At 43.4% G+C, this 27996-nt stretch overlaps 1 protein-coding gene across 3 annotated transcripts in view; it reads left to right on the top strand.

The window, feature by feature from the left end:
* enox2 (ecto-NOX disulfide-thiol exchanger 2) overlaps positions 1-27996 on the top strand; it is a 131559-nt gene that overhangs the window by 47877 nt on the left and 55686 nt on the right. For all 3 annotated transcript variants that reach the window (XM_030368136.1, XM_030368135.1, XM_030368137.1), the window contains one exon: positions 14790-14942. In XM_030368136.1, the coding sequence (XP_030223996.1) occupies positions 14790-14942 (153 nt within the window). The remainder of the gene's footprint in view (positions 1-14789; positions 14943-27996) is intronic.

The raw sequence follows: 27996 nt of genomic DNA, 5'->3' as shown, positions 1-27996 counted from the left end.
ATTAGAGAGTGGTTTCAGGAGCTGTTTGTTCTTCCAGATTTAACAATTTAAAATTGTATTTGAAATGTGTTATTTTGATCCGAACGTGCACATTCAAAGTGTGCCTCATTCGAGAGATAAACGTAATCATATAGCATACAGCTTGATTGTCCATCACTGAGCCATGGAGGACAAAGCCTATACTTTGCACATAGGCCTGCAACCCATGCCCATATTTCTGGCATTCATATATTCTAACAATATTAATTGACTTTAAGTGGCAAGGCTCAGTTCTTAAACAGTTGGACTTGTACCCTACAGGTAAACAGACCGGTCTGGAGATGTGAAGTATGCCCATGGCAGATCCATTCCGACAGCTTGCTGTTCGAATTCCCCCAAGAGCAAGATTTTGACAAAGGCTTGTTAAGTGAGAAGCTGTCTGTGTCAGCCTCCTAACCAGGCCCTAATTAACCAACAACAATGCAGGCAAACAGTGAGAGAAGATGGCAACTCCTCCCGAATCACACTCGAGAGAATGTTTTTCTGACAGCCGACGAATGTGGAGGAGGGATCGACTGGCTGAGAGTAATGAGGGGACCCTTTGTCCTAATGGAGTGGTTTGTCTTCTGTGCGAGTGACCCACCCTGACTTGCTGCTATGAGGATGATATGGCAAGCTCTGTTTCTCACATACTATGAGTTTGGCCTCCTGCCGTTTTTTTGAATGGTCTGGTTTGAATGAGTACCATGGATTTTGTCACAGGCTGGTGTGTGTCTAGGTTGACAGTGAGTTGTCATTGTGATTATACATTATGCTACGTATATTAGGTCCTGAATGTGAATTTAGAGGATTGCAGAAGTATATTTATGTTTATTTCAAAGTATTTGAGTTGGGTCACTATCCCACACAATATTTCTGTAGCATATTGCATTCCTTATATCATACAGCCTACGTTGTTATGTCATCCAGAGATCATGGTTTATTACAGTTGTAAAATGACACAAAGGATGTCAATGTTAGACCCCGGCCATAAATCAATGCTGCATTCATTTGCATTGGCAATCATAACTCCTCTGGACCGCGTAGCCCAGAATGAGCTTCTTAAATTACAGTTCAGAGGGCTACTTCATTTATGTTGAAGCCACCATAATATTTTGCTATAGCATATCCATTTTAAATCTGTTTTTCCTTTTGATTGAATCAAAGGTGCAACATATCAAACCACATGATATAAAAAGATGAGTGGGTATGTTATTTATTTTTTTGCCAGTTTGTAATGGCTGAAGCCTGAAATCTATATTAGGCTCTATAAATAAACCTTTATAATACAATAACATAGCCAGATATCTTCCATATCATAAAGGTTTCGTGTTCAGTTATTATTTATGTGTACATGGTAAAGGCCACCTTGGTGGACAGAGCGACAATATCTGAATTTCCCAAGGTAGGTCTCCGACTGTCAGCTGAAGGGTACAAAATATGAACTGGCTATCGGGATATTAAGTGTAAGAGCGAGGCCCGCCCCTAATGCTGCAATATCACCAGCAATATTTCTACACAAATCCCAGGTGCTGTCCGACTGGACACATTGTGGTGAACCTTAACCTTTCTAGTGTATTGATAACACCTTCTGATCCTCCTCAATATTATGCTATGATGGCTGCACAATGATTATTTGGTATTTGATACACTAGCTTTGGAAAAAATGCAATGTTAAAATACCTCAATCCTGGTTTCCAATTAACTTTGTATTGGTTAATTGAAAAATATCTCAATCCCGGTTGCATACTTTCCAATTAACTTTGTATTGGCTAACTGGGTAATTTATGAACAGCTATAATGAAGTACATCACAACACCAATTGCAGCCAGGAGATGGCATTTACCTTTTAAAGACTTGCTATCAGCATTAAGGCATGTGTTCCAACCATGTGTTAATACCATTTGTTTTAATCCATAAACTCCTAATGCCAATTTCCTGGATGAGAACATGGCAAGTGCCAACAGCTGGGAATGTACTACTAATTTCACCGGAGCCAACAGATGGCTATCTGGACGCTCAGGAGGGCTGTGCTGAATCTGTGCCGCAAAGTTTTGTTTATTGATCTTGCGAGATGAATATCTCCATGAAGTCAGCCCCATCTCAGCCCTCGGAGGTGCTTGACACAAATTCAGAGGTAGCTACCATCAAAAATTCCAACCCCCTCATTGGTATGTGTTGATGAGGTGTTGGGTACTGGTAGAAACAGGGGGTCTGTGTTTGGAGCTCTGCCTCAGAGGATTGCAGTGGTTTACCTTTGACTTCTTGGAGAACAATTAATCCCAGAAGGGCTGTATTGCACTAAAATGGCAAATACATTTTAAGTGAACTTTCGACTGTATCAGGACATGACTATAAACCTTTTTTTATTACCTTGGACATTTTTTATAGTTTCCAAACAAATTCCCACCTTTTTATAAAATACTTAATCTGAAAGTGGATTTTCTTTGTCATTCAAATAATCAAATTAATAATTTCACTTAATTTTCTCGGAGACGATAAGAAGGAAATATATTTCAATATGGCCACAGTGAGATCTGCAGCATAAATAAAGTAAATATCAAAAAGGGTCATGCTCGGTCACTGAAACACCCAATGAGAAACAAGGGAATTTATTCCAATTATTTCTAACACCTTGGGTTACTGTAATTAGTCACTTAACAGAGATGATGAGAGGATGGCGTAATTCCTATTTAACCATTTGTGCTAGTTTACAATATTGGTCTTTGAGTTATAGTAACCCATCAAATACAAGTTACTCAATGGTATCATACAGGAGCTTTCTTACTAGATACATTCTGTTCAAGTTACTTTCATTAAGATCTCCGTTAACTTTAAAAACTGACGTCAATGACCAAGTTCTTGTACTGGTAAGGTGTTCTGTTATGTTTTTAAGCCATATAAATCCAAGTGTTAAGCTTTGGCTTTTTTCCTCAACTGAGATTTTGTTTCTTGAGTGCTAACCCCACACTCACTAGTACTACATTGTACCACATTGAGAAACACAAGACCAATGGTGCTGTCAAGGTTTGTTGTCCCTGGGAGCACTATAAACTAACTGGTAGCATGTCAGTCTGCCAGATGCTAATTGTAACCGATTGCTTTCATAGCTGATATCATTAGTTAGTTGTAATACAAGCCATAGCCAATCTGTTTTATTTAATAATGCTGTGGGCACATGCCTCACACAGGGTTCATAAAGCCAGTGGCCCGTGACAAAACTGGATTTGAACAGGTTTAGGTGTTTAACTATTTGGAAACTAAACAATCATCGGAATCTAAAAATGTGAGGGAATGTATTCGATCACTCCTTTACAGTAGAAAACGTTTGCCCATTTTTTTTATAGCACATGTATTTTTTTATTGGTTAACCCTCAACCCTCAGTTTGTTATCGGCGGTCAGAAAAAGTTTCTGAATAAGCATCCCTTATAGGAGCGTTATCTGTATTGTTCAGTCCTCTGCGTAACTGTATAAACTTCAAACTTTAAGCCTTGATGTTTAGGTCCAACGAAGGCTAGAGATGAACCTGAATCTTGAAATCCTAAAGATAATCATAAAGGCTTTCCAGAATTGCCATGAAATAATAGCCAGTTTGGAACATGGAACGTTAAGAGAAAGCTGTAATTGTTTCTCGTCCTACAGCTGCTGCTAAAGTCACTGTCTATCCAAATAATGTTGAATCACCACATAACCGCTTTGCTTTCCTCAAATCTGCCCTCTCTTTCTGCCTCCTCCTCCCTTGCCAACAGTAACCAGAATAGCACACATTTTGAGAGTCCATTATTCTTGGTACTTCCTTGTTTCGTGATGAAGAGGCACTAAATTCAGTTAAAAATATATATATCTAAATCTATATCTTGAAATCTAGGAAAACGTCCCAGGTTATTCACCTGTATCAACGGAATGTTAGATACTTTGATGAAATGGATTGCTATCACTTGTTTGCACTGACCTCCACTGTTAACAACCACAAATGAACCCACTACAACCAATCAGAATAGTTATAAAAAGAAAGCACAAGCTCAGAGTCAAAGAGCTTAGCCTACTCGTGATTCTAAACCAGTTTATGTTTTGATGGATTTCAGATCCTGCTATTGGTTTGTAGAATGACATGCCGATGTTGAAATGATCCTTCTCCAAATAATAACTACATCCTGAAATAGCTTCAAAGCAGAACATCTTCATTTGAAGGTCATATTTTGTATCCAGAGCACTGATATTGATATTGCACAATGGGATGCCTGAAGCATTTTGGAGACATAATTTACCCAACACTCATTTGAGAGAAAGTGAAAGAGATGCTTGGGATAAACAATGCAAACAACAAGGCCCTTCTCTTAGAAGTGTTAATAATCACGCCGGGGAATTTGACTCTCCAAGAAGAAGCGTTTCAACATGGTCTGATTGAAGTGCTGAAGTGTACTGACTTGGTGTAGGTGTGCATATTAAATACATCTTAAGCCCACTGACGACAACTCTTGAGTCAGACAGATTCTTTGTAATGGCTCTTCGCACTTGCATTTCGTCCAACCTTCCCTCAATTCTTGGAATGGTCTTGTCTAGTGTCTTAAATTAGATTGGATAGCGCTGTTCTGATCCCCTCAGGGAGAAGCTGTAAGCCAGTACGACTTCAGACACTTTGCGGACCATGTGCTGGCTGCTCTGGATCCATGATTTTCAGCTTATTTTGCTTTTTCGCTCGATTTCCACTCTGTCCTTATCAATGGCCATTTCACTATCAGTACTTTTGCCAATCATACTTGTTTCCTTCGCAGTATGTGGATCAAGTCACAATGCATAATGTGGCTCATCTTCCATAGGAAAAAAGTATAATATTAGTTTTTCACGAAATTGTCATTTGTCACTTCTACAAACTGCAAAAAGAAAATAGGCTGAAAAGCATTCTGTTCCTTTAATGATATTTAGAGCCAACAAGCCGATGAAATATGTATTTATGTTTATGTAGTGAATTGAGATAGAATGAGACAATTTGTGGTTGGTGTTGTTTTTGCTGCTAGCTAAGCTGTATTTCGTGACAGAAGCTGAGTCTGATAAATATTAACAAACAGACATTTATCTTTCGGTTGACATTTACCAGGTTTGCTGAATTTGGGACTTTTTGCAACCAGTGCAGGAAATTAGCTATCAAAAAGCTGCTTCGTTCTCGTCCTTGGTTTGTTTACTGTTTGGTAGTCCAATGAAGTGTCCTGTTCAGTTGGACACTTTTCTCTTCTTAATTAATCGTCACTTATCAGGACATTATTAATATTCTATGTATTCAAATAACGAATATTCTCACAAAGCGAAACGATGGTGTATCCACAATTAAACAAGAGACACTGCAGTCTGCTAAACTGCAGTGTTTGGTCTGGAATCTTGAAGTGTACTTAAAGCAAAATACTAGTTATGATCCAGGCTGTTATTACTTTGTCGCTTTAGTCCAAGCAAAGTACTAGTTCTGAAACATGCTGTTGGTATTATTAGGCTTCTGTAATTTCGAGCCCGGAAGACTCCCCTTTAAGTCTGTAGGTTTTCAAAACTGTAGTTTGTCAATGTGGTGCATTGTTGCGTTCTATGCATTCATACACATGGGATGATTCTCGCCACGTCTTGGCTGTGTGTTGCCGGTATGTAGTGCAATTTTGCAGTTATGCCTGCTGTTCACTGATCCTGCATGTTGCCACGGCAATGTGACATCCTTCATTATGTGGAATATAAATGCTCACCATAATTGGCAATGCTCCTTTTGTGATGGGACTCGGGAGTGATTGTGTACCTTCAGATTGCAATGTATGGTGATGAGAGAATCCTTTGACGATGGGTTAGTCAGGCACACAATGGGTCTAAAGATGGCTTTGTTGGATGTTTGATGATCTGGGGTAGGCTTGCAGCAAAGAAAGTAACTAAAAAGAATATGATGTCTATTTTTTTACAATTCCAACTCCAGATGTAATATCGTATGTGTTTGTGTGTGTCCTGAAATAGATATGCATGGAAATGTTAGAAAAAATAGTTAACGCTGTCCCATTTCAATCAATCAGGAAATTCTTGTTCCGATCACCCACTTTCCCGACCTATCCTTTTGAAATGCTGTCAATGTCAGAACACTATGTGTCACTGCACCCTCTGTTAGCTCAATGTGAATGCAATCTGTCTACAGATATCCTGCCACATCAATTCACTACTAAGTAGGTTGGAGCTGTTTATTTGGGCCAAAAAGCATTCTTAGAAGTGGATGGATTCAAGCACCGTCCCCTGATCAAACACGAGTACTTGGAAGGGAATACACAGAGAAGGGCTGAATTGACTTTTTGTGTGCCTTTCTCTTAGAGATGGACAGGCACATCGTTATTTGCTTGAAAACAGTGCAGTGATGGCAAAGTGTGTTTCGGTTCAACAGCATAGATTTGACAGGACCTTGGATTCCATGTGAAATCTTGGACTGAAGTGCCTGTAAGGGTTCTCCACCTTGTGACTCCTCTTCACCTGTCATAGAAAGATCAGAGTCTGTCAACCATGGTACCGTGCAGTGGTAGGGCACTGCCCGTTTAGGTGCACTACTGTGCTCCCACGTGCAAGTGCTGCACAAGGCCAACATGACCTTATCAACCGCTCCACACACACACACACACACACACACACACACACACACACACACACACACACACACACACACACACACACACACACACACACACACACACACACACACACACACACACACACACACAGGATATGTGCTTTTGACAGTGGAGAGAAGATTAGACACCAAACCAAGGATTCATTTGTAACGTTTATTGGCATGGAGATGAGTGGAATAGGAGATTTAAATAAATTAACCTTCAGCGAATCCCTCGAGGCATGAAGAATGACAAGGGGGTGGGGAGATTCTCCTCGTGTTGCTGATGTAGTGAATACAGATGTGACATGTTTCTGGGCTGAGGGAGCACTCTGTTACCCGCCGACCTACATGTAAACCAGTGTGTATTGAATCTCCACTAGAGCTGTGGAATCTAGCTTTCAAGTAGGATCCGGGGGACTTTTACAAAGAACATCCAAACCTACTGAAACAATAGTGGACATCAAGCTGTGAAACTCCAACTGTGTTGGACACCCTTTGCGTTTTTCATGTTTGAATTTGCCCTCTATGATTGATAGGCCAAATTGGTGTGATTTGCAAAGCAGGATTATTTGTAGGTATGAGCCATTCTTAAAGGGGACTATTTATTCCAGCATACATTTTTAACAGCAGAGAATTGATTAACCTTTACCCAAGCTCTTGCAGTTTGAGCATTTGGTGTAAAATATTTGACCTTTCCTATTTATGATACAAACTTTGATTGGTGTCTGTGACATTTATTTTATTGCAAAAAAATGGCATATCATGATGGCTGAAATAGTCAAATGTGAAACTTGGGAAAGTTTATTCGCTTTAGTGGGAAATTGTGTTTTTACTCCTATCTGTGGTAAGATTTGTCCTTAGTCAGAGTAACGTTAACAAACTTAATTCATACTTCATATGAGATATTCGATCATATATCATGTTGCCATTTTTTAAATAACTTTCAGTCATCAATCCATCTGCCACACACTAAACTGTGTACCCTAACCGTCTCCAGTGGGTCTGAGCAGAAGCAGCATCTTCAAGTAGATTTATTTGTAAAGGGCAGGATCACACAAGTGTGTGAGCAGTATAACTAAACGTGTAGAGCATTTTCATAAAATGAAGGGTCATTACATGAGACGTGGCCGACCCCATGTGGGGAATGAAAGCTGTGAAAGAGAAAGTGCCATGCATAACAAAATCCACTCTGAGAAAAAAATTCCACATTTCTGTCAACGATACAATCCATGGAGTCCAAGCCAGTCTTTGTGAAATAAAGTCGAGGCCCTGTGCCAGACTAATTAGGCAATACAATTTTCCCAAAAGTTACAGCCACTGCAAGTCATTTTAACTACTTACTGTCGAACCCTTAATTTGGTTGTGAAATGCTGCCACAATCAACAACGGTAGACGCTGCAGAGCCAAGGCACGTAGTTCGCCTAGTCATCGCCTAGCCCCGTCCAAACTGAGAACATCGCCAGACTTCAATTCTCGATGGCGAACGTTAGACTCGACCCCTTCACTCATGAAGGATGTCATCACCATTTGAACATGAACGGTTTTGAATGTAGAAATAAAGTTTGTGACGTGACGCGTGGAGCATATGACAGCGATGGTGACGCAGCATTTTCAGTGGAGCCCTGGGGGGGGTCACTCCCCTCCACTCATACTTATAAATACACAGGAAGAGCCACGCAGGGATAATAAGCATCAAGGAAATTCCTCAGCTGCCTGGCACATTCCTCCTTCCACCGCTAAGCCATATAAGTACGATGACTACTGGTGTGTTCATCTTCTATTTCCTTACCTTTTATAGCGTGCATGATGCAGATGAGGCCTGACGTTATTTGTTTTGCTCCCGGCTATGAAAAGAGATGTTGTCTTATCTGGCCGAACCATCCAGCCACCACTTCCATGGTGGATCTGTGACTCAGTGGTCCCTTGTCAGGTGTCACGAGAGGTCATTTTTAATTAATTCCACTTGACGTGTCAACTGTCACCAGCCGAGACAGATTTCAATGTATTTTAAGCATTCACCCCGCCTTTGACCTGATGTTCGGCCAAGCCGAAAACTATTTATTGATCTTAAGTGGTTGGTGGTCTGAATATGGTATGCCTCCAAGCAACAACTGGAATGTGACTCTTGACATCATTGATGGATCTGTAGCTAAACATGCTCTCCTTGTCTCCTTTTTTGCACTTCTCTGCCTTGTTTTTCGCTCAACATTAGATGACAAACAACGGTTCAATGGACAGGAAGTTGCTGACTCCTGAGTAAACAGAGCAACCCCATGTGCCCTAGAGGCCTAAGAGTTTATTTTAGTCGAAGGAATTTTATAACTTCTTGAACAAATCTTCCACTAGCGAATGCTTTCTTATCATGTCTTATATTCACCAACATCTCTGCTGTCAGTTGGTTCATGCTTCCCGGGGTATAGACTGGGTTGGAATGAAACAAACTGTGGCTGTGCACTAAAATCTTGGTATTTTTTCAGCACAAAATGGATAACTGGTGAACCCCATGGTTTTATCATTTCTAATTGGACAACAGTATTGGGACTTCCTGATTCCTCTGCCACATTTAAATAGATTATTGTGAATAAATGTTTTCATTAAACAGCGTTGGTTCCACGGAGACCAACTGCCAGATCATGACCTCTAAAAATGTAATTGCTCCTGTTATTTTAATATGAATGCGTCTCATTGTGGATGCAATCGCATTATTGTGTGGGTTCTGACTGTTGGCCAGATGGGCTGGTAATATGAATCTGCATATAGCAATTTCACATTAACTGGTCTTATTTCTATCCATTTGGTTTCCCTTAGCAAATTACTGCAGCGTAGGATTTGAATATAGTTTTTCTGCTGGCAGAAATCTCGGTTGGCGTTTCAGAACTAGTGGACATTAATTGTTTGCGTCGTCGAGCATGGTTTATGCAGTTGGCCTTTTTCACTTTCCCTAGTTTCTTCTTATACTTATTTTATTTTTGGTTCATTTTATGATACAAATTCCAAGTGTGTACAGTGAATATTTATGAAAATCAATATATTAAAATAATAATGAACAACCAATGCTATGTTCAATCTAATGACTTTACTGATGGACACTTTATTGATGACTGGTGCACCTTGTAAATGTGCAGTGTCTAGAATTGAAGGGCATCAAGCGCAACGGACTTGACAGAAATGGATTATAATATTCATAAGTATCATAAGCCTCAGAATGAGCCCTTTGATATCTACACAGGGAGGGGTACTTCCCCCGGAGCTCGGCCTGCCGTCACAGTAGAGCAGAATGGACAACTGGCTCTAAAGAGAACACTTATTACAATTATTTTGTATCATGATCGCTATCTTACTTGTAAGAGATGACCTATAGTTTTACTGTCTAAATAACTAAATGCAATTGATTAATCCGTCAATGGAACACCCTCGTTTGACAGCTACTCGATGCTGTCAACATTTTGGACGTATCCATCTGGGTGATAGTTGATGATGGTTGTTGCAATATACAACTTCAACGCTCTTGTAAGCTTGTGTCTTGTAGTTGAATTGCTTAAAACAGAATCATACTGGCAAATAGTTGTAACACCTCCTCCGGATTTATTGTAACCATTAGAACTATTCTGGCTAGCTTTTAGATTATTAACCTAATGAGCGCTAGCAGTATAATTCAATCTAATTACGTTATGTTACAGAAAAGGACCATCTATAAATATCACAAGCAAAAACAGGTCCTCGTTCAATGTTGAAACAAAGCCATGCTCTAATAGCGTTAACAAGGGCACTTACCACAATCTGTAACGTCAGTGTTTAATTACAGTGGTGGATTCAAAGAAGCCTTGGCGAGAAACCTATCTCGGTATCTACTTCCTACTTATTCCTTTTAATCACTCCTGCCATGCTTGGCATATAAATTCATCAAATGTGACTACAGACGTTAATGGAAACGCAATTAAAAGGAGGACGACAGACCCACCTGCTTGTCATTATACCTGTCTGCTCGCTCAATGAATAAAGCGCTGCCTGGTCCATTCTATGGTGTCTCAAGGTAGACCATAACCTTCCCTTTTGACTTTGAATAAGTCCCAGCCCTCCCCTCCCCCCTCCACTCCCTTCATTGCCTCCGGTACTTGATTAATGACAAACCTCCCCAGCCATCATCACCCCGACGCCGGGCGGCTGGTTTCAACAACTCAGGGCCTTGCTATACACCGTGGAGCAGAAACCTCTGGCACTGCCTCAGCAATGGGTGTAGTCCCTGTCAATATGTTGGATTGAGGTCAGGCCACATTTAGTTTGTTTAACTTTTCCTCGGCTATCTGATTTATTTCTACTCTCCCCGGAAGGGACCCTGGTTTTCTCTCGTGGTGTTTTCGTTCTCGCTCCAATCTGTCGTTGGATTGTATTGTGTTGTGTGTGTTTACCTACATACATGCAGTTTATGCATAATTTATAGACATATAAACGGTTGATGGATACTGTATGTTGTTGTTGCAATGGGCTGAATTAATGCAGCATCTATACAGTGTTTCCCCCAGAAAATGTCTTAGTCAAGGTGGTCAAGGAGCGGCGGCGGGGGGGGGGGGGGGGTGTCTCCATTTCAATTCCATTCAAAAAGCCTTATGGCACGACCATTTTTATAACAGTATTACTGATGCATCTTTATTTTTTACACCTGATGGAAGTATGTTTTCTTTCCCCAGGAGAGTTTTCTACTTTGTTAATGCATAATAATTAAAAAATATATATATATATATTTTTTTTATATACATTGGTAGTCAAGGCGGGGCCCTATTGCTGTTAAGGCGGCCGCCAAAACAACACGGTACTGGGGGAAACACTGATCTATAGGTTACTTACAAATGAGTAAGGATTATTATTCTAATGGCAGCAAACCCCTACTAAAGTTTTTTGATCACAAATCTCGTCACAGGAAACGTTCATGAGAGCATAGTATTAGCATGCGGGGAACATGTGTGTGCATATCTTGGACATGTGTTTATTTCCAGCCGTAGCCTCTCTATTTATTGTCAGAGCTCGTACATGAGTATTGAAATCACCATAAATCCAATCATGCACTTTAGAGTGCTACTTTGTCCTTCTGCCACAAGCCTCACAGCATGATAGTTGGGCATCTGTCTGTGTTGACATTAGTTACCGGTAGTGTTTGATATCATATTCACCGCACATTAGCCCAGCAATCTTCAATGCACTGTGTACTATTGATTCATTGATTCAGGGGTTTTTGTGTCCAATGCGGCTGGATGGCAATGTAATGACCCAGCAAATCTGATGAGACTTTTGCTGATATTCTCATTGCTTCTCGCCTCGCTATGCCATCAATGGGGCGTTCTTGTTAATGTATCCTTCACAGGATGGCATATACGTAAGTGTATGCCTGTTTCCTTCAGAGCACGCCACTTACTCTGAGCCGCAGCTCCTTAGCCTAATGTGTCTTAGTTCAGCGTTTTTCCTGCTCTGTTTACCCTCCCCTCCCTGTCTTCCTCCTGATTCTAACCAGACCTCCTGGTTCCTTCACTCCCATCCCATATCGACACCCGCTGACAATCTCCCTCCCTGCCGCCAGCTGCTGAACTCGCAGCCCAAACACATCGTCAGTCAGGCTGCCGACGCACCAGGAGCAGATAGGAGGGCAATGACCCAGCATTGACTCTGAACACACTCCATTACACGGTGTACATAAACTGAAACACTAACGCAACGGAGGGGGGGGATAGGAAAACGGGCGAATATGGGAAGTGTACTAAACAGGAGGTTTACTGCACCAGGAGGAGGGCGCTGATGACTGTGTGAAATAGCCGGGCATGTGTTACCTATGGCCCAAGAGTGGCTCCTTGTGATGCCCTGTATTCGTACCGCCTGTTCAGTATTTTACTTGTCGACAGTTGAAGGCGAGCACCGCGGGAATAGATGGGATTTTGGTTGGGACGAGAATTGTTGTCGTATGGAAAGAAAGTGGTCCGACGATATCCCCGGGCAAGTGTGTGCTCGCGTGTGTGTATGAACCCTAACCCAACATCGAGCGAGACTGACCGTGCAGAAAAACCTGCTGTCTGAACCTATCCCGAATGGATCAGCCACATCCAGGCGAAATGCTCAGCCTTTATTTCCCCAGATAAGGCCCGGCCTCGGGGTTTAGGCACGGCCTATGCCAGGGCTCTGCTGTGATTGTCCCCCTGTTTAGAGACATTTGTTTTGTATAGTCTATTCCTGTACATGGATAAATCCCCCTTGATGATTGATGCTGAATGGGTAAAAATCACATTTTCATGGAAATGGGAATGTGCTTTTCATAGGAATACAATTGTTTATGCAATTTTTCTGTTTACCTGGGCACACAAGAGATTGTGTAATAGGGAGCCTTGTGTTGTTGGTGTTTTTTTATATCTGAGCCAATTATCATGAATAAAATATGGGACCGGGTAGACTTTGGTACGGAAAGAACCAGAGTCGACGCCCAGCATCTGCAATGGAAAATAACCGTCCTTATTTCCCTTGCATCTATAAGAAAAAAAAAATCTCTTAAATCGTAGTGACTATGTCGAATTTAGACGGAAATACGTAGAAATGAATAAATGCACTTATATCCGTGCAGCTCACAAAAATATTCTACTACCCAGTGTATTTAATTACAATCTGGCAGTTTACCGGGGTATTGGCTAAGAATTGGATTGTGCGTAAATAAAGGGATGTCCCTCGAATAAACACATAGTAAATGATTATCTGTGAACCATGGTTATCATCAAAAGTAAGACTTCTTTGGAAAGGATGACTTTTCTGAATGTTTTACTTTATTGATGGAAAGTCTTGGGACTGGGAAGGCCTCAGATCTGGTTTCTCATGGAGACAACACACCCAGGCCCAAAACAAGTAGCATGCATTTTTCATGAATTTTGTCTCATTTTGGGCCACCCTGTTACGAATACTGTCAATAAGAAACTTTTGGTGAGAGTAGCGTTTAGGAGCATATTTGATAGTTTGACAGGAATCACGTCAAAACATTATTTCCTGAGAAATTCAAGATCCCAATTATGGTGGTTTTAATTATTAATGTGTGATGTTGTCACGTATTGCAATGTTTTGAGTCTGTCCGCCTATCAGGGCTCAGAGGAACATACTCTCTCAATGGATGCATTGGTAAATACCACTGGTGTGGTATTGTGTAAAGAAGAATTCTCTCACTTTAACTGAATGCGTCTTACATTCATGTGTGCTCCTTAACCCTGTTGTTTTTCCAGTTACTGCTGCGTTATTGTGCGCATCGTATCATCTGTCTTTCTGCTTCCATGTAATCCCGTCTCTAGTGTATCTGTCTGTCTACTCCAGCCTCTTTGCCCATCTCAGCACAGAACTGCATTCAGATGAAACCACTGGATCATGACTATCCATACCTGAATACATTATTAAATTAAATGATTTTGAATCGTCTTTTTTTGACCGCATCTTCAATTATTTGGAGTAGCTCTGGTCAAAAGCATCAGCTAAATACATTTTACGTAATATCCCCCACTCTACCTCTCTTGAACCATCCTGCCTTCACCTTTTGTTGGTGACTAGTCATTTCGAGGATAGGATTTTCGGGGTTGCTGTTGAATACAAACATCCACCGTTTTTTTCTTTCCAACCTTGAAATGTTTCTCTGGAACGGAGAGTACTTTGCTCTGGCCTTGCATGGAAAGAGGAGGCATAACAAGTTTTTACACAATTGCAGTATACACAGGCTATGCGAACGACCATGGAGATGCAGGGAGAGACGAGAAAATGACGGGCTGTGAGGCTCTGTTTAAAGTTACAAACTAGGGACAGACTAGGGGTGAGTTGGCTCTCCAGTCTCCACATTCACTCGTCTGCTTTCTGTTTTCCGACCTTCGCATTTCCCTTCTGTGTGTCCTCTAACGCAGGGGTCCCAAAGGATTGTAGACGTTTGCTGTTGCACAAGCAAAACTATTTCAGTTTTTTGCCAATCAATCCATTGTTCCCCTTTTCAGTCTCTGAACACACCAATGATCCAATGAAACGGATAACTTAGGAATGCATGCATCCTGCAACCCGACTCTGTCTCCTACTGTGCACCACTCACCGGGTCGTGACCCACCAAAACCCAGTCTCTAATGTCTCATCCCCCTTTTCTCTCTCCGTCAGGCCTCAACGCGCTGACCTTTGACCCATCCAGCAACAACGAGCCCCTCCAGTTCGGCGGTGGCGCCGGGGCACCGCTGGTGACGGACTGCGTCCCTCCCCTGGAGAACGGAGCCGAGAACAGCAAGAAGAGGAAGCGGGTCAGCCTGCCCCAAGGTACGGTACCTACGCCCCCCTCCAGCGGGCTTTACACAGCCCGCTGTCCCGTGGTCGCTGCGTTACGCAACAGTGCTGAGGCTTAACCGTGCGAGCCTTGCCTGGTTGCCATATCGGCAACGGCAAAACGTGTGGCAGAGATGAGGCATACAGTAGTTAAAGTAGTCATAATAGTAGGAGTCATAGAATGGCCCTATTCTTTGCTCTTCTTGGATTGATGCTCTCCGCCCTGATGTCATAAAGTAGTGGTGTAATAAATTAAGCTTGGTTAAAGCACTTTTGTTGTTCGTTAGTTTTTTTTAGGTCAGGCAGCTGCTCTCAGCTGTGTGTGTGTGTGTGGGTGGGTGTGGGTGTGTGGGGGGTTGGGGTTGGGGTTGGGGTGGGGGTGTTGGTCTGTGTGTAAACATCACAATCACCAGCCAGGCACTCTGACGTGTTTAGAAAGGTGTGCGTGTCTGTGTGTGAGGGTGTGTGATGTGAGGACTAAGTTTTAATCAGTGTGGTTGTGGCTTTTAATTACATGTCATACTGAAGAAGGACTGTCCAATTAATTTCATTATGAGGAGGAGAAGTAACACGGCCATTTAGATAGGGGTGTTGTTGCTGACTCTGTTTGCAGTGTGGTGGTAGAATTTGTGTTAATTAAGCAGTAGTCCACTCTGCAATTTCCCTCACTCGATACCTAATTTATATACGTGGATCTTGCATGGAATCCTACTTGGAACTTATCTTGAATGTTATTACATAATTCATGTTGTTGAGATGCATGGATTGATGCAATGTCACATACATATACATCGCTTGAGCTGAAAGCTGGAAAATTGGACCGTTATTTACCAAATTTGCATGAGTTCGAAATTATGAATGTACAGAATTAATGGAAAGTCCAGTGATTCGACAAACTTATTGAACAAATGAGCGCATGGTGATTGAATCGGTGATTGAGGATTTTGTAATGGGCAGGGTTCTTCACTTATTTAAAGTAACAGTTTTATTCCAAGAATCATTTGAATATATGAATATATATGATATACTATATCAACTTTGTCCCATTAGGACTATTGGTCAGGTCCAGCCTGCTCATTTTTAATTAAATATGTAGAAATCTAGATAACATCAGCATTATGCATGATGTTGTCAAAGGCTTTATGAAGCAAGCCCATTGATATTTCCGTGAGATTCAAATTTGATGTGACTTGATGATGAATATGTATTTTATTTCCGCACTCTGTATAAATATCTTGCATGTTTTGAAATTTAAATACGTAATTTGCCTAACTTCAACTATTGGTGTCGTTTCTGGGTTAGTCCTGCTGTGAGTGTGATGTGTGAGTGTTGACTTTATACTAGCATCAACCAGTCTCTTAAAAGTGGTTGCACCCAATGTGATATCTGCCTTCCAGTCACTTGGTGCGTGTGCTTCGGCGAATCATAATGAAGCCCTATAAACACAGAGGGCCTATGAACTGCACAGCAGCACGGCAGAGGCAAGCAAGCAAGGCAAGCCAATCCTAGTCTTGCACATGCGATATACAATACCCTCATGAAGTATTTTCCAGTATTGGAAAATCTGAGTGGAGGATTAAGGACCACTGACCTGCTGTGACTCTCCCTCTGCTCAGCGGCGGGAGTCTGCCAGTTGAAGCCATGCCCTCCAGCGCCAGCATCCCAATCCAAAGCCCAACCCAGAACATCTGGGGACCTGTAGCTCCGCCGGTTTTCCAGGCTGGGATGGCTGGTGCTGGCTGCAGGTTGCCAGTGTGCCTCACCAGGCTCTGGCCCACTCCTGCCAGTGCCTCGGAGGAGGACACTTGATGGAGCACCAAATCATGAACAGCCGTGCGGATTTAGCCTCGTTAGTGTAACCCTAATGAGATAGATTCATCTCATAATGCGCCGCAATGCTCCCCGCTAATCCATTACACATGTAGCCGTGCATGCAAAAACACAAACACACACACACACACACACACACACACACACAAACACGCACACATGCACCGCACAAAACCAAAGCACACCTGGAGTCCGACAATTATTTCTTCAGTTGTCCAAGCGTGAATCTTAAATCTAAAATCGAAATCGCTATGATTAAAAGTTTATCGCGAAAGGCCAAACTTAGTGTTCCAAGTTAGTTTAAAATGGATTTGTGTGCGGTCTGGGGGAAGTATGTCATCACCTCTTCCAGCCAACTCAACGTTCCTGCCCAGAAGGAAAGGTTGTTGTTTCTAGTTCCCCAGCACTTTCCAGAACACCTGGAAGGAGGTGGACCCCGCCGTGTCCCTTGAGCAATGAATGAGCCTTTCCCCTGTTTCAGCAGCGTATTCATGGCCATGAATGTAGCTGTCTGCTGTGGGTGTGGCCCCTCTGTTGTTGTTTTGGGGGTATGGAGGCAATGAATATTTCATTGCCTTGTAATTTTGGATCATATAGAGTTAGTTAATAATGGGCTTATCTTATTTACTTGGTGTCTTATCACTTTCCAGCCCCTTTAGTGTGTGTGTGTGTGTGTGTGTGTGTGTGTGTGTGTGTGTGTGTGTGTGTGTGTGTGTGTGTGTGTGTGTGTGTGTGTGTGTGTGTGTGTGTGTGTGTGTGTGTGTGTGTGTGTGTGTCTGCCTTATAAACAAGGCCTCCGGGCCTCAGGGAATTCCGTATTAGTTTTCCGTTCTTTATTCAGGGTTTTAGTTGAGTAATTCTTTTTGTTATCAGTTTCTACTGCAGAGTTGGATCCTGCTCCTCTATCTCTGCCACTTTGAGCTGCAGGGGGTGAGCAGAATGAGGAGGTAAAACGCCAGGGGGGTCTATCTGGAGGGCTTTTTCCCCCTTTTATGAATACAGATTTCAATGGCTCTGCCACGGTTTTCATTTTGTCTCTCTTCTTGCCCGACTCTGCCTGCCTCCTTTTTCACAACAACAATTTATTGTTATACGCACCGTGTGTTTGCCCTCCTAGGTGCACTCGTTCATTGTGCACTAGAACATTGCTGGAAATCCTTCAAAGCTTTTTGAAGTCGTAGCCTGTTCTGCTATGTATTGATGTGGTTTTGAATTATATCTGATCGTATATCTGATATGGTAAGGCAGGTTCTGTTGTTCAGACGAAAACCTGTAATACGTGCTCCCCCTAATGTTTATATTAAAAGAAATGATTGCGTACAATGTGTTGTAGACCTCATAACCCAGTTCATGCATTATGTTTATGTAAACATAAGGAAAAACGACACCCTTTTGTAATAGACTGGCCTTGGGTGAATGGGTTTCAAAGGTGTCAGGCTGACAAAAAAAATAATGTTCATGAAATTGTGTGCAAAGTCAATTTTGAAATTGCGGTTTACCATCTTTTGTTGACTACTTCTGTTGTGTTCACTATGAACCGCTTTTTTCTTTCTTCTCCATTGAATCTCATGCACGGCAATGGCACCAAGTGGTATTGAGTCCCCTCGCTGTTCAGGCGGGTTCATGCTAAACAGGGCAAAGCACTACTATTAGCTTGTAGCTGCTACAGTTTATATCCGGATTAAAGGCCTACATACTTGTGCTTGTTATAGCAATCGCTGACTATAATGTTTTTTTCAGACCATATGTCTCTGGAACACACGGGTGTTGAAATCCATGGATATTGTCTCATGACACACACACACAGGCATTCTCTCACTGCAAAATAATGAGCTGGCCTACTAGCATAAGCATGGGGAGGGGGCTGACATATGGGACCTCTCGCCGCAGCTGCAGGATGTTTGAAGGTAAAGTTAGTGAAGCAATGTGATCCTCGGTGTATATCTGTTGATGTTCAAAAGACAGGTTGTCAGACAGCCTGGTATCCTCTGGGGGTTGGCGGTGTGTCTGTGTGTGGGTGTGTGGCGTATGTTCCTCACGGTTTGTTTAGGCTTCTGGCGATGAACCGACGCGTTTCCCGATGGGTCCGTCTGACAGAACTCTCCTTATCTCGTATTGACATCATGATGTATCAGTAAAGTGAGGACACTCACTGGCTGTATAAATCACGGCTGACTGGGTCCTCAGACTGGGATGTGTGCTGTCTCCGGTCCACGCACCGTGTTTATTTATGAATCCACTTTGACGCTTCAATCAATGCGATATTGCCCGTCGCCTGTCACTGCCCAAGTGCAACTTTTGCAAACATAAGATGCACTTGCCTGGTTGAAGCAAGTGGGAGCGTCGCGTTCTGCGATGGTGTGCTTTTTCCGTTCAACATGCACACCCACATGGGCCCGCAGAGGAGAGAGCGATGGCCTTCTGCAAATTGTGTGTATGATGCGTTCGCCCACCCCTTGGGATTCCTCGCCTATTGTTGTTGGTCGGCTCTGCTCCCGCATGATGACTCATGCAGGATCTCCAGCATCTGTTTAGTTAATCAACGTTTGTGACTTCGTCGAAGGGTGCGCAGGCAGTCGGGCTGGAAAGCGTATCCGTTCCGCCATCCATCCTGTAATTCACGGGGAAGACGTGTCTGTGTGTCAGCCGCCTCCCATCGCAGTCGGCCCCGTGGTGGTGTTGAGGTATTCAAACAGGGCGGGGCATTGCACTCCACTGACTGCGGGGGATGTAAAGCTTGATGTCGACATGTGTATGTATACTGTATCTGACAAGGGAGGCTTTGGAGTGACAGCCTGGCTTTGATGTGAGACTGGGGAGATGGGGAGCAAAGTAGGTAAATAAATGCTACGCAAGAGCTAGGCATTTGCTAATGAATTTTGCCGCGGTGCAATTGACGAGGTACACTTTGGTGCATTTTTAATGACGTCTAGCGATGTCTGGGTTTGATGGATGTTTTTTGGGCATATTTGGATTTTTGATTTAATAAAGCGAAATGAAAAGTACTATCCGTGGGAGTGCTTGGGCATTAGTGTGTGGGTGTTGAATGTAAAAAATTAAACCGTTATGAAGAGGTTTGCTTTCAATTCTCCTTTGGGATGCTTGGCTTCAGAACCATACACCACCTACAGTGTGTGTGTGTGTGTGTGTGTGTGTGTGTGTGTGTGTGTGTGTGTGTGTGTGTGTGTGTGTGTGTGTGTGTGTGTGTGTGTGTGTGTGTGTGTGTGTGTGTGTGTGTGTGTGTTAGAGAGTCAGATGAAAGGGACAGGAAGATAGCGTAGTTCCGTGCTTATTTATGTATGAAGCCGTGCATAAAAAATAGCGTTTATCAACGTGCTTTGCAGCATTTAATGCAATTCACTGGTCGCATGCCTTCACCAGACTCCTTGGATGCTTGATTTCCCATGTGTGTTAATGCATGTGGGTGTTTAGGTGTGCTGTAAGTCAGTTACTCTGTGCCGGAGAGAGTTATTCCAGCAATGCCAGATTAGTGGGCCAAATTGCTGAGAGCTTGTTTACGGCTTCATGTGATGTAGCGGACAGAATACATATGCATACATACATTAATATGGATCCATAAATAATACATATGACTGCTCTATCTGCCACTTGTGTAACCCTTACCCACATGTTGGAGGTTAGCGGCGAGCATCTGGATCTCATAGTAATCTCATAGTTTTGAGTCCCCTAGGCTCTGCCTGAAAAAGTAGGAGGGACTTACATCCGTGGGGGACAAGAAACTCCAGTCAAAGCAACCTTTCCCATCTGTCCGGTCAGACAAAAGTACCCTCAGGAACGGTGGCCTGAAGAAACATTTCAACTGCGCCCAGATCCCTCAGACGTTTCCTTCCGATCTATTATTTGCAGAGTGAAACCTTCACTCCCCAAGCCTCGCCTTCCTTTCTGCAGGACAGCTGAAGGGTCCATCACACGGTCACAGCAGAGTGGACCGTCTCGGTCTCAGGCCCGCGGCCACTTGTATATTCTTTACCTTCTCCCTCCACGCCCCTCCACGGTCGGGCATCGGCACTTCAGGGCCACCCCCTGGGCAACATTGCCCCATCCTGTGTTGCCTCCGAGCAAGTGGGGTCTGCATAATTGAGATGGCAAGGGCGACTCGCTCCCCTGACTCTGGCTAACGCTAATGGCGCGGACCGGGGGCCGGGGGATGAGCTGAGAGACCCCGGTCCACTCTGGCTCCTTCATCCCCCGTTTGTTTTCTGCTTGATCAAAGCTGAAGGAGGGTCTGTGTTGTTTTGTTGCTCGCGGCCTCCATCAACCGTCTCTGCAGCTGCCCGCCAGTTACCCAGCCACCAAACACCGGAGGGAAGACAAACAATTAGCTCTCAGATGATTTTCTGCCCTCATCCATCAGCCTGGAGGAACACGGCTGTCCACCGAGAACTCAATCCAAATGATTCGTTTCTTCCCCGCAGCGTCGACCGAAACCTTTCCTCGTTTTCTTCTTTAAATGCCGTCGGAGTACATATCAATCTCATTGATTGATTTTTAATCAGGTTATTGCATATGGGCACAGGCTAGAACCTTATGGGGGACATTCATTAGCTGCATTTAAAACCATGGGTTGGTTTATGTTTAGAAATAAACGTAACGTGCGGTATGAGGTTCACACACTGTTCAGCCCTAGCCCCATGGTACGTTTAACATTTAACACAAAGCAGAAGATGATTAGATGTTAGCACACTCAATGCAACCCGTGCTGGCCACCAGGCATGGGTGCTTATTCAGCAAGCAAACCACATTCAGTGTTTCAAATAAGATTCACATAACTTTACAGCTTTTAACCAAAAATACTGTGCTCCAACAGGCAATGGCAACAGTAAAGAAATAGCCCCTATTCTTCGACAGCTTTCTCAATCCGATCCCAACAGAGGATGCACCAAGATACTTTAATGGTGACATTCACACAGTCCCGGTGGCATCGCATGGGATAAAATGACAGTCTAAATGCTTTTTCTAACACAGACCAACTTTAGCTAAGGTTTCCTTGAAAAATAGCCTCCTTCAGTCAAGTGTCCACGGGCAGAAAATGAAAAATATGAATATACTTTTTTCTCCCCTCCTGATTTTTCTTGTTGCATTGTCTCTTCCTGGTTAATCCTGGCTCTCTGGCCGTCATCCCTTACCCCGACGAGAGGCTGTTGTCGTCCGGATGATTGAGCCCAGCGCTACACACTCCCCCACGTACATCAAAGACTGCCTCTCGGCCTCATCCTTCATACATTGCCACCTTCCCTCCGATTCCTCCCTGCCACTAGCCATCTCTCCCGGCTCCCTCCCTCCCTCCCTCCCTCCCTCCCTCCCTCCCTCCCTCCAGCAGCAGCCAGCTCTGGGTCCACCAGTAGCTGCCTCTCTTGTGGCTGTCACCGCGGTGCTTTAACAAGGCGCCGCCCGCCCCCACAGCCCCTCTCCCCTGCTCATCATCCGCCTGCCATCTCCCCGACGCCCACCCGCCGTGCCCCCGCTCTCTATCTGTGAGAGGAGAGAGCGCGCGCACACACACACACACACACACACACACACACACACACACACACACACACACACACACACACACACACACACACACAGGTGATGGCTGGGAGATGGGGAGCAGCCGCGAGGAATTCATTACGACGCCTTTCTTTCCATCGATCGCGCCGCGCTCTTCAGCGTTTAGATTTGGCGTTGGAGATGCTGTCCACGCAGAAGGATCCTTCACGGCTTCACAGGCGTGTGCTGCAGCGGCGCGATGTACGGTTTCCAGATGGCAGAACGTTGAACATTGGAATAAACGGTTGAGATGGTCGCTGACTTGGTGCTGTTAGGTGTCATGCATGTTATTTGCAGCCTTCTAAAAAGGAGCGATCAAATTACGCAGGCGACTCAGGGGGGAACATTTGTAATCATGTTCTCATCTGATTTATCTATGCTGGTTTTGGGGTGGCTTTATTTAGCTATAACCAAATTGTTCTGCAAACGCAGATCGAAAGCTTTACCGAATTGTGATGCAAGTTGACTGTGAAACCTTTTTGCTTATTCCACAGTGACTGCCCCTCGCAAAGTAATCTATGGTGTTTTATATCTGACCTCAAGACCCCTGTAATCTCTCCGTTGCCTGCAGTGTTCCACTGCCTTTGCATTGCATTAGAGAACACTGTTTCTGGACGGCTTAACTCACAGAGTGCCTGCCCAAGTTTAATTGGGGTTTGCGCCCAACTTGGACCGCTTGCCTCCCATATATCTCTGCGGTCGGAGGAGCCTCAGTGAACTGTCTTCAAATAGGCCGGAGCGCCCCTTATTCAACCTACAGACCTACGTAGATGGGTGGGTAGTTGGATCGAGCTTGAAGAAACTTTCCCCAAAGCATCATTCTTACTAGTCTTGGAGAGCGTTCATCGATCGCGTGCCAACATTCAGAATCGCCCCAAAGAGGAAAGTGTTTTAAGCGGTTTGGAGATCATGACTGAGAGACAAAATCGATTCTAGTTGTCTTCCTGTGCCTCTCCAGTTCCCTCCTGAGCTGCTGCCTCTGCTTGACGGTAACCAGGAAGAACCAAATTAAAAAGGTTGCACAGGGAAAATGGAATTATACATTAAGCATTCATCTTTTTTGACAAACAAATGGCCAATGCCTCTGGATCTTATTTCCTGCAAGCCCAACATTTCACCAATCGTAATTTGTCATTGTGCCAGCCAGGGCCTAGTATTGCAAGCTATGGCTCGGTGTGATCTGATAATATACACCTATGGAGGCAAAGTTAAGTGTCAACAGAAAGACAGTCTTTGTATTTATCCGACACTCGGATGCAACGGTTAAGCTGTGTGACCAGGTACCGATCTTTTTGAGGTTGTCAGTTCACGTTGAAACAACAGTATACATCAAGGGGCCTCGGGGCATTACATTATTCACATGATCTTGGTTATACCAGTTCAGCAGTGTCCTTGGTAAAGGCCCTTTTAACGTGCTTTTCAAACCCCTGGACGACTTCCCCTGCAGGTGTTTTTGCAAAGAGGGCTATACGGGTTTCATCTTGAATCACCATACCAAATCATTAGGGTGATAACGTGGCAAAGTGTATTGTCGCAATGGCACAGAGCTGGAAGAAGGTGTTTGAAGCAGTTGTCAGGGAAAGCCGCGGAGGGGGGGAAGCCCGGGTTAAAAAGACTTTACTTTCAGCGGCTTTCGCGGCCTAGCTCTTTTGAACTCTGGTTTTACTTTAAAACCCTATGTCTCCATCCAAGTTTCTGCCAGACCTCTGCCTACTCAAGCCGTCTGCCGGAGTCTGTCTGGTACTCAGCTATTGCAGCTATGTTTCAGGTCTCCGGTCTACCATTCCGTCATTAAAAGGAAAGATGAGCTATTAGAAAAATGGCGGTGATGGTCACGGTGAAAGCTTCACTGATGTGAAATGATCCGTTGAGGGGCCTCATTCCTCGTTGGTTGAATATCATGCTCGGTGAGTCTCTGTTGACTGCCATCTATTGACGGTTGTAGGCCAGGTCTCTGAAGGACTGTTGATGGGTGACTTAGTCTGCCAGAAGCATTTTAAAATGTTCTTGGCAGTCTCTCCGAGGTACAGTGTTAATAAGTTTGTCATCGTCATCTACTGTCATCATCTACATGTATACACACTTCACGACACTTCTGTCGAAGAACGTGTGGTACTAGGGAGCCTTTTGATTTAAGGAAGTTTAGGAGGACAGGTGTTTGCAGGACCAGAAACAAACCAGAATCAAGACATGCAATTTGCGACGACTAGGCCTGTCATCATTACTACTTTTGTTGGAAAATCATTTTATGCCACTCATTTAATGTAATATTCATGCAAGCTTACCCTTTCAATGAGAAATTCACTATTAATTCTTAGGAATATTTAGCGATTGGAGATGCCAGAAATGTTAACGTTTTGGCTGGAATTGTGCATTTGTCAGTTAAAACACCTCTTAGGCTTTAGTAACACATTCTCTCCCACTGTGTGTGTGTGTGTGTGTGTGTGTGTGTGTGTGTGTGTGTGTGTGTGTGTGTGTGTGTGGGAGCTGTCTGAGCCCCGCCTCACAGGGAGAAGAAGAGAGGACACACGCAGCGAGACTGGCTAAAATAGTGGTGAAATTCATTGTTGAGTTCCCGTTATATCAGGCACATAATGATAAACAACACGTAAATCGGGAGAAAACCGGAAAGATCAGACAAACTAAATTGGATCAAGTATTTACATCCATTATTTACATTATATTAGTATGTGGAAATTTCCAATAAGAATTGCGCCAGTTCAATAGACATCCAACCCTCGACCTCGTGTAACCAGTGCAGACCAGCTTATGCTCTGGCCTTTCCCCGAAATAGATCCTAATAGTGTTAGGATGATGATCCCAGAGTTTCACTGTTGAGCCGTCCAAAAGTTACCAAATTACATTGGTAACTTAATAATGTATGTTGCTATGAGAAAATATAGAAGTAGCTTAAAGGCTAACCTATTATGCTTTTTCGACTTTTATGACCTATAAACGTTGTTATAATGATTGATAGTCATGTTTAACCATACTAAAGTGTCAAATAATGACGTACATGCATTTCGACATATTCCCTGCTGACAGTCTGGGGTGGCTGTGCAGAGCGCTAAACACTCGGGACAACGTTTGCGATTCACTTGTTCACATTTCCGGGAAATCTACGTAGAGGCACTCCTGCCGCGCCCCCATATGCCTGGTCAAATCTGCCCGCTCGCGCGCTTCAAGGAAGGTAACCAATCACAACGGAGTTGGGTTGGCAGGAGGGGGGCGAGAAGGACGAAACCGAGCGTTGACAGAGAATGCAGAAAGCGCCCAGATGAGAGGAAGAGTTTCCCGAAAATCAACATCTTTTTTTTTGTATGGTTAAACATGACTATCAATCATTATAACAACGTTTATAGGTCATAAAAGTCGAAAAGCATAATAGGTCCCCTTTAATATTTGTACACTGCCATTGAGCTTGATGATTTTATTATTTTATTCATGTTTTTATTGCGTCCTTCCGATCAACTGTACACTCGCCAGACGTATTGCTGACGAGCAAAGGAGGTTCAGTGTTGAGGATGAAATTGTTTGGATGAGCGGTTCTCTTGAAAGATCCCGAAAAAGGGGCCAAACAATTGGCCTGTTCCTCACAGACACATTTTAAATGGGCACGTTCTGTTCGGGCACTGTGCTAGTCTATCCAAATCTCGGAGAATATATATATACAATTGTATTCATTTCTTTTGCCATGCCATGTGTCCCAAAATAACAGTGCCGGTTTATCCTCTTCCACAGTGCTTAAACGGCTGCCTCAAACAAGTGATCGCCTGTCAACATTGCAAAGAACTGCTTTGCAATGTCTACCACAATAAAATGTGTTTCTCTTTAGTGATGGTTTTCACAGGCTTTCCATATGCAGCAAACAACAGATGTCTTGTGCATAATTGTCAAACCTCCCATAGTAAAATGAATCAAAACATTTTTCTAAAGTCTTGGCAAGTCTATGCACAATGAAGCATACATAAAGTGTCAAACCACTCATTTGATATAGACAATCAACAAATTATATTTTTTCAATTGTATTGAACAAATGTTAGGACGGATGGCTTCAATGTAATCATGTATAGCCTTCTATGCAGGATTCAATGTCTTTGTATAAATGAGCGTCTCTGATCATGCCGAAGGCCTGTTAAGGAGATTTTGCTCTTTGGAGAATCTCCTGCAAACCTCTCGGCACAATAGCCCATCAGTGTGACAAAACATTCTGCGGTGTGGATGCAGCATGCCAGAGCAAGACCCACGGGGAGTTCACTGAGCTGTTGACATTTCCCCCAACTAGGTCACTGGGCTCTAATTGGCTACCACTGATAAGATACCTAGCCTGTAATTAGTGGCTGGTGATAAGATTTTGTCAGACACTGGGTGAGATGACAACAGCTTGGTCGGATGGTTGGAGGGACAGCGCTGAAATGCAATAGGATGTGAGATCCACCATGTGGCATTGTCAGACTAGGCCAATGCAGTATAGGACCATCTCCTTAATATAGACTTCATTGCTGTATCCGAGTCATCTGAGCTCACAGTGTGACAGTAATAAGTTTCTCTTGTGAAACTAAATTTTGTTCTAAGCAGTTTTCAGTTGAAAAAAGGACATAGGATTTCCAGAATGACCCATGTTACAGCACACGTAACATGGGCCTCAAGGTCGAACAGGGTTTCAAGTCTTTACCTTTTGCTTACCATATTAAATCCCCACTAAGCATAACTACAAATAAGCCCAAAAAAACAGTTCAATGACACCTTATTGTGGCATCATCGAAAGGCTTACTGAGTCGCTTAGCATCAGGAAGTAATTATGCGTCTATGACTGACTAATGGAATACAAAAGGAATTAGCTGGCAGACAAAGCACTATATCCTGCCGTTTCCTTTCAACCGCAGACATCTGCCAGCCTCTGTGGACCAGAGTGTGCTGTGAGTCCATATGTGGACGGGTGTGGACCTCTGATATGATTAGGAACCTTTAGTTCAGACTCTCCAGATGTAAGTAAAAGGCTAACGAAGCGGAGGAAACGCCCTAGCATCCCCAGGAGAAATATAAGGATTGCCGTACTGTGTACCACTGGAGAGAGGATAGCCGCCTTTCTCCATTGACATCCAAAACAACTCTTATCCCACTCTAATCTAAGTGCTGAGGAACGTCAGTTTGAGACAATGGATTCCGCATCAATCATTTGGTGTGAAAATAAATTGCTCCTTTGCTGTTGAGACTCTTTTAATGTTGTTGAAAAATATGAGGATGAACCTTCTAAGGTGAAAACTTGAAGAATTCTTCGCTAGCATCTCTCGTGTTTGTCTACAATGTGTGTTACTGTTCTGTGCTCGTTGATTGTTTTATCGAATGATGAAAACCATCAAATGTATTTTCTACCTCTACTTTCCGTTCTATAATGAGCTCTTGGAGTCATTACTGGAGTTATTTTCGCTAACCGGCGTGGAGAATTGACGGTGCCTCAACACCACTCTCTTGTTTGTGTGACATTGACAATTTGAAAGCAGAAGAAAACCAATTAAAGATACTGGCTTGAGTTGACTTTCTTTGTCTTTCGAGTGCATAAAGCTCCTTCAGGCGCCACTAGACATGTAGAGCCTGTGTCTCCCTCGTATCAAACAGGGCTGGGGCTGTGTAGTGTAGACTGAGTGCTCAACTGACCCACTGT

This window comes from Gadus morhua, chromosome 10 (genome assembly GCF_902167405.1).
Source record: "Gadus morhua chromosome 10, gadMor3.0, whole genome shotgun sequence".
NCBI classification, from domain to species: Eukaryota; Metazoa; Chordata; class Actinopteri; order Gadiformes; family Gadidae; genus Gadus; species Gadus morhua.
Note: the sequence above shows the minus strand (reverse complement) of the source record. Positions and strands in the feature narration are given on the sequence as shown.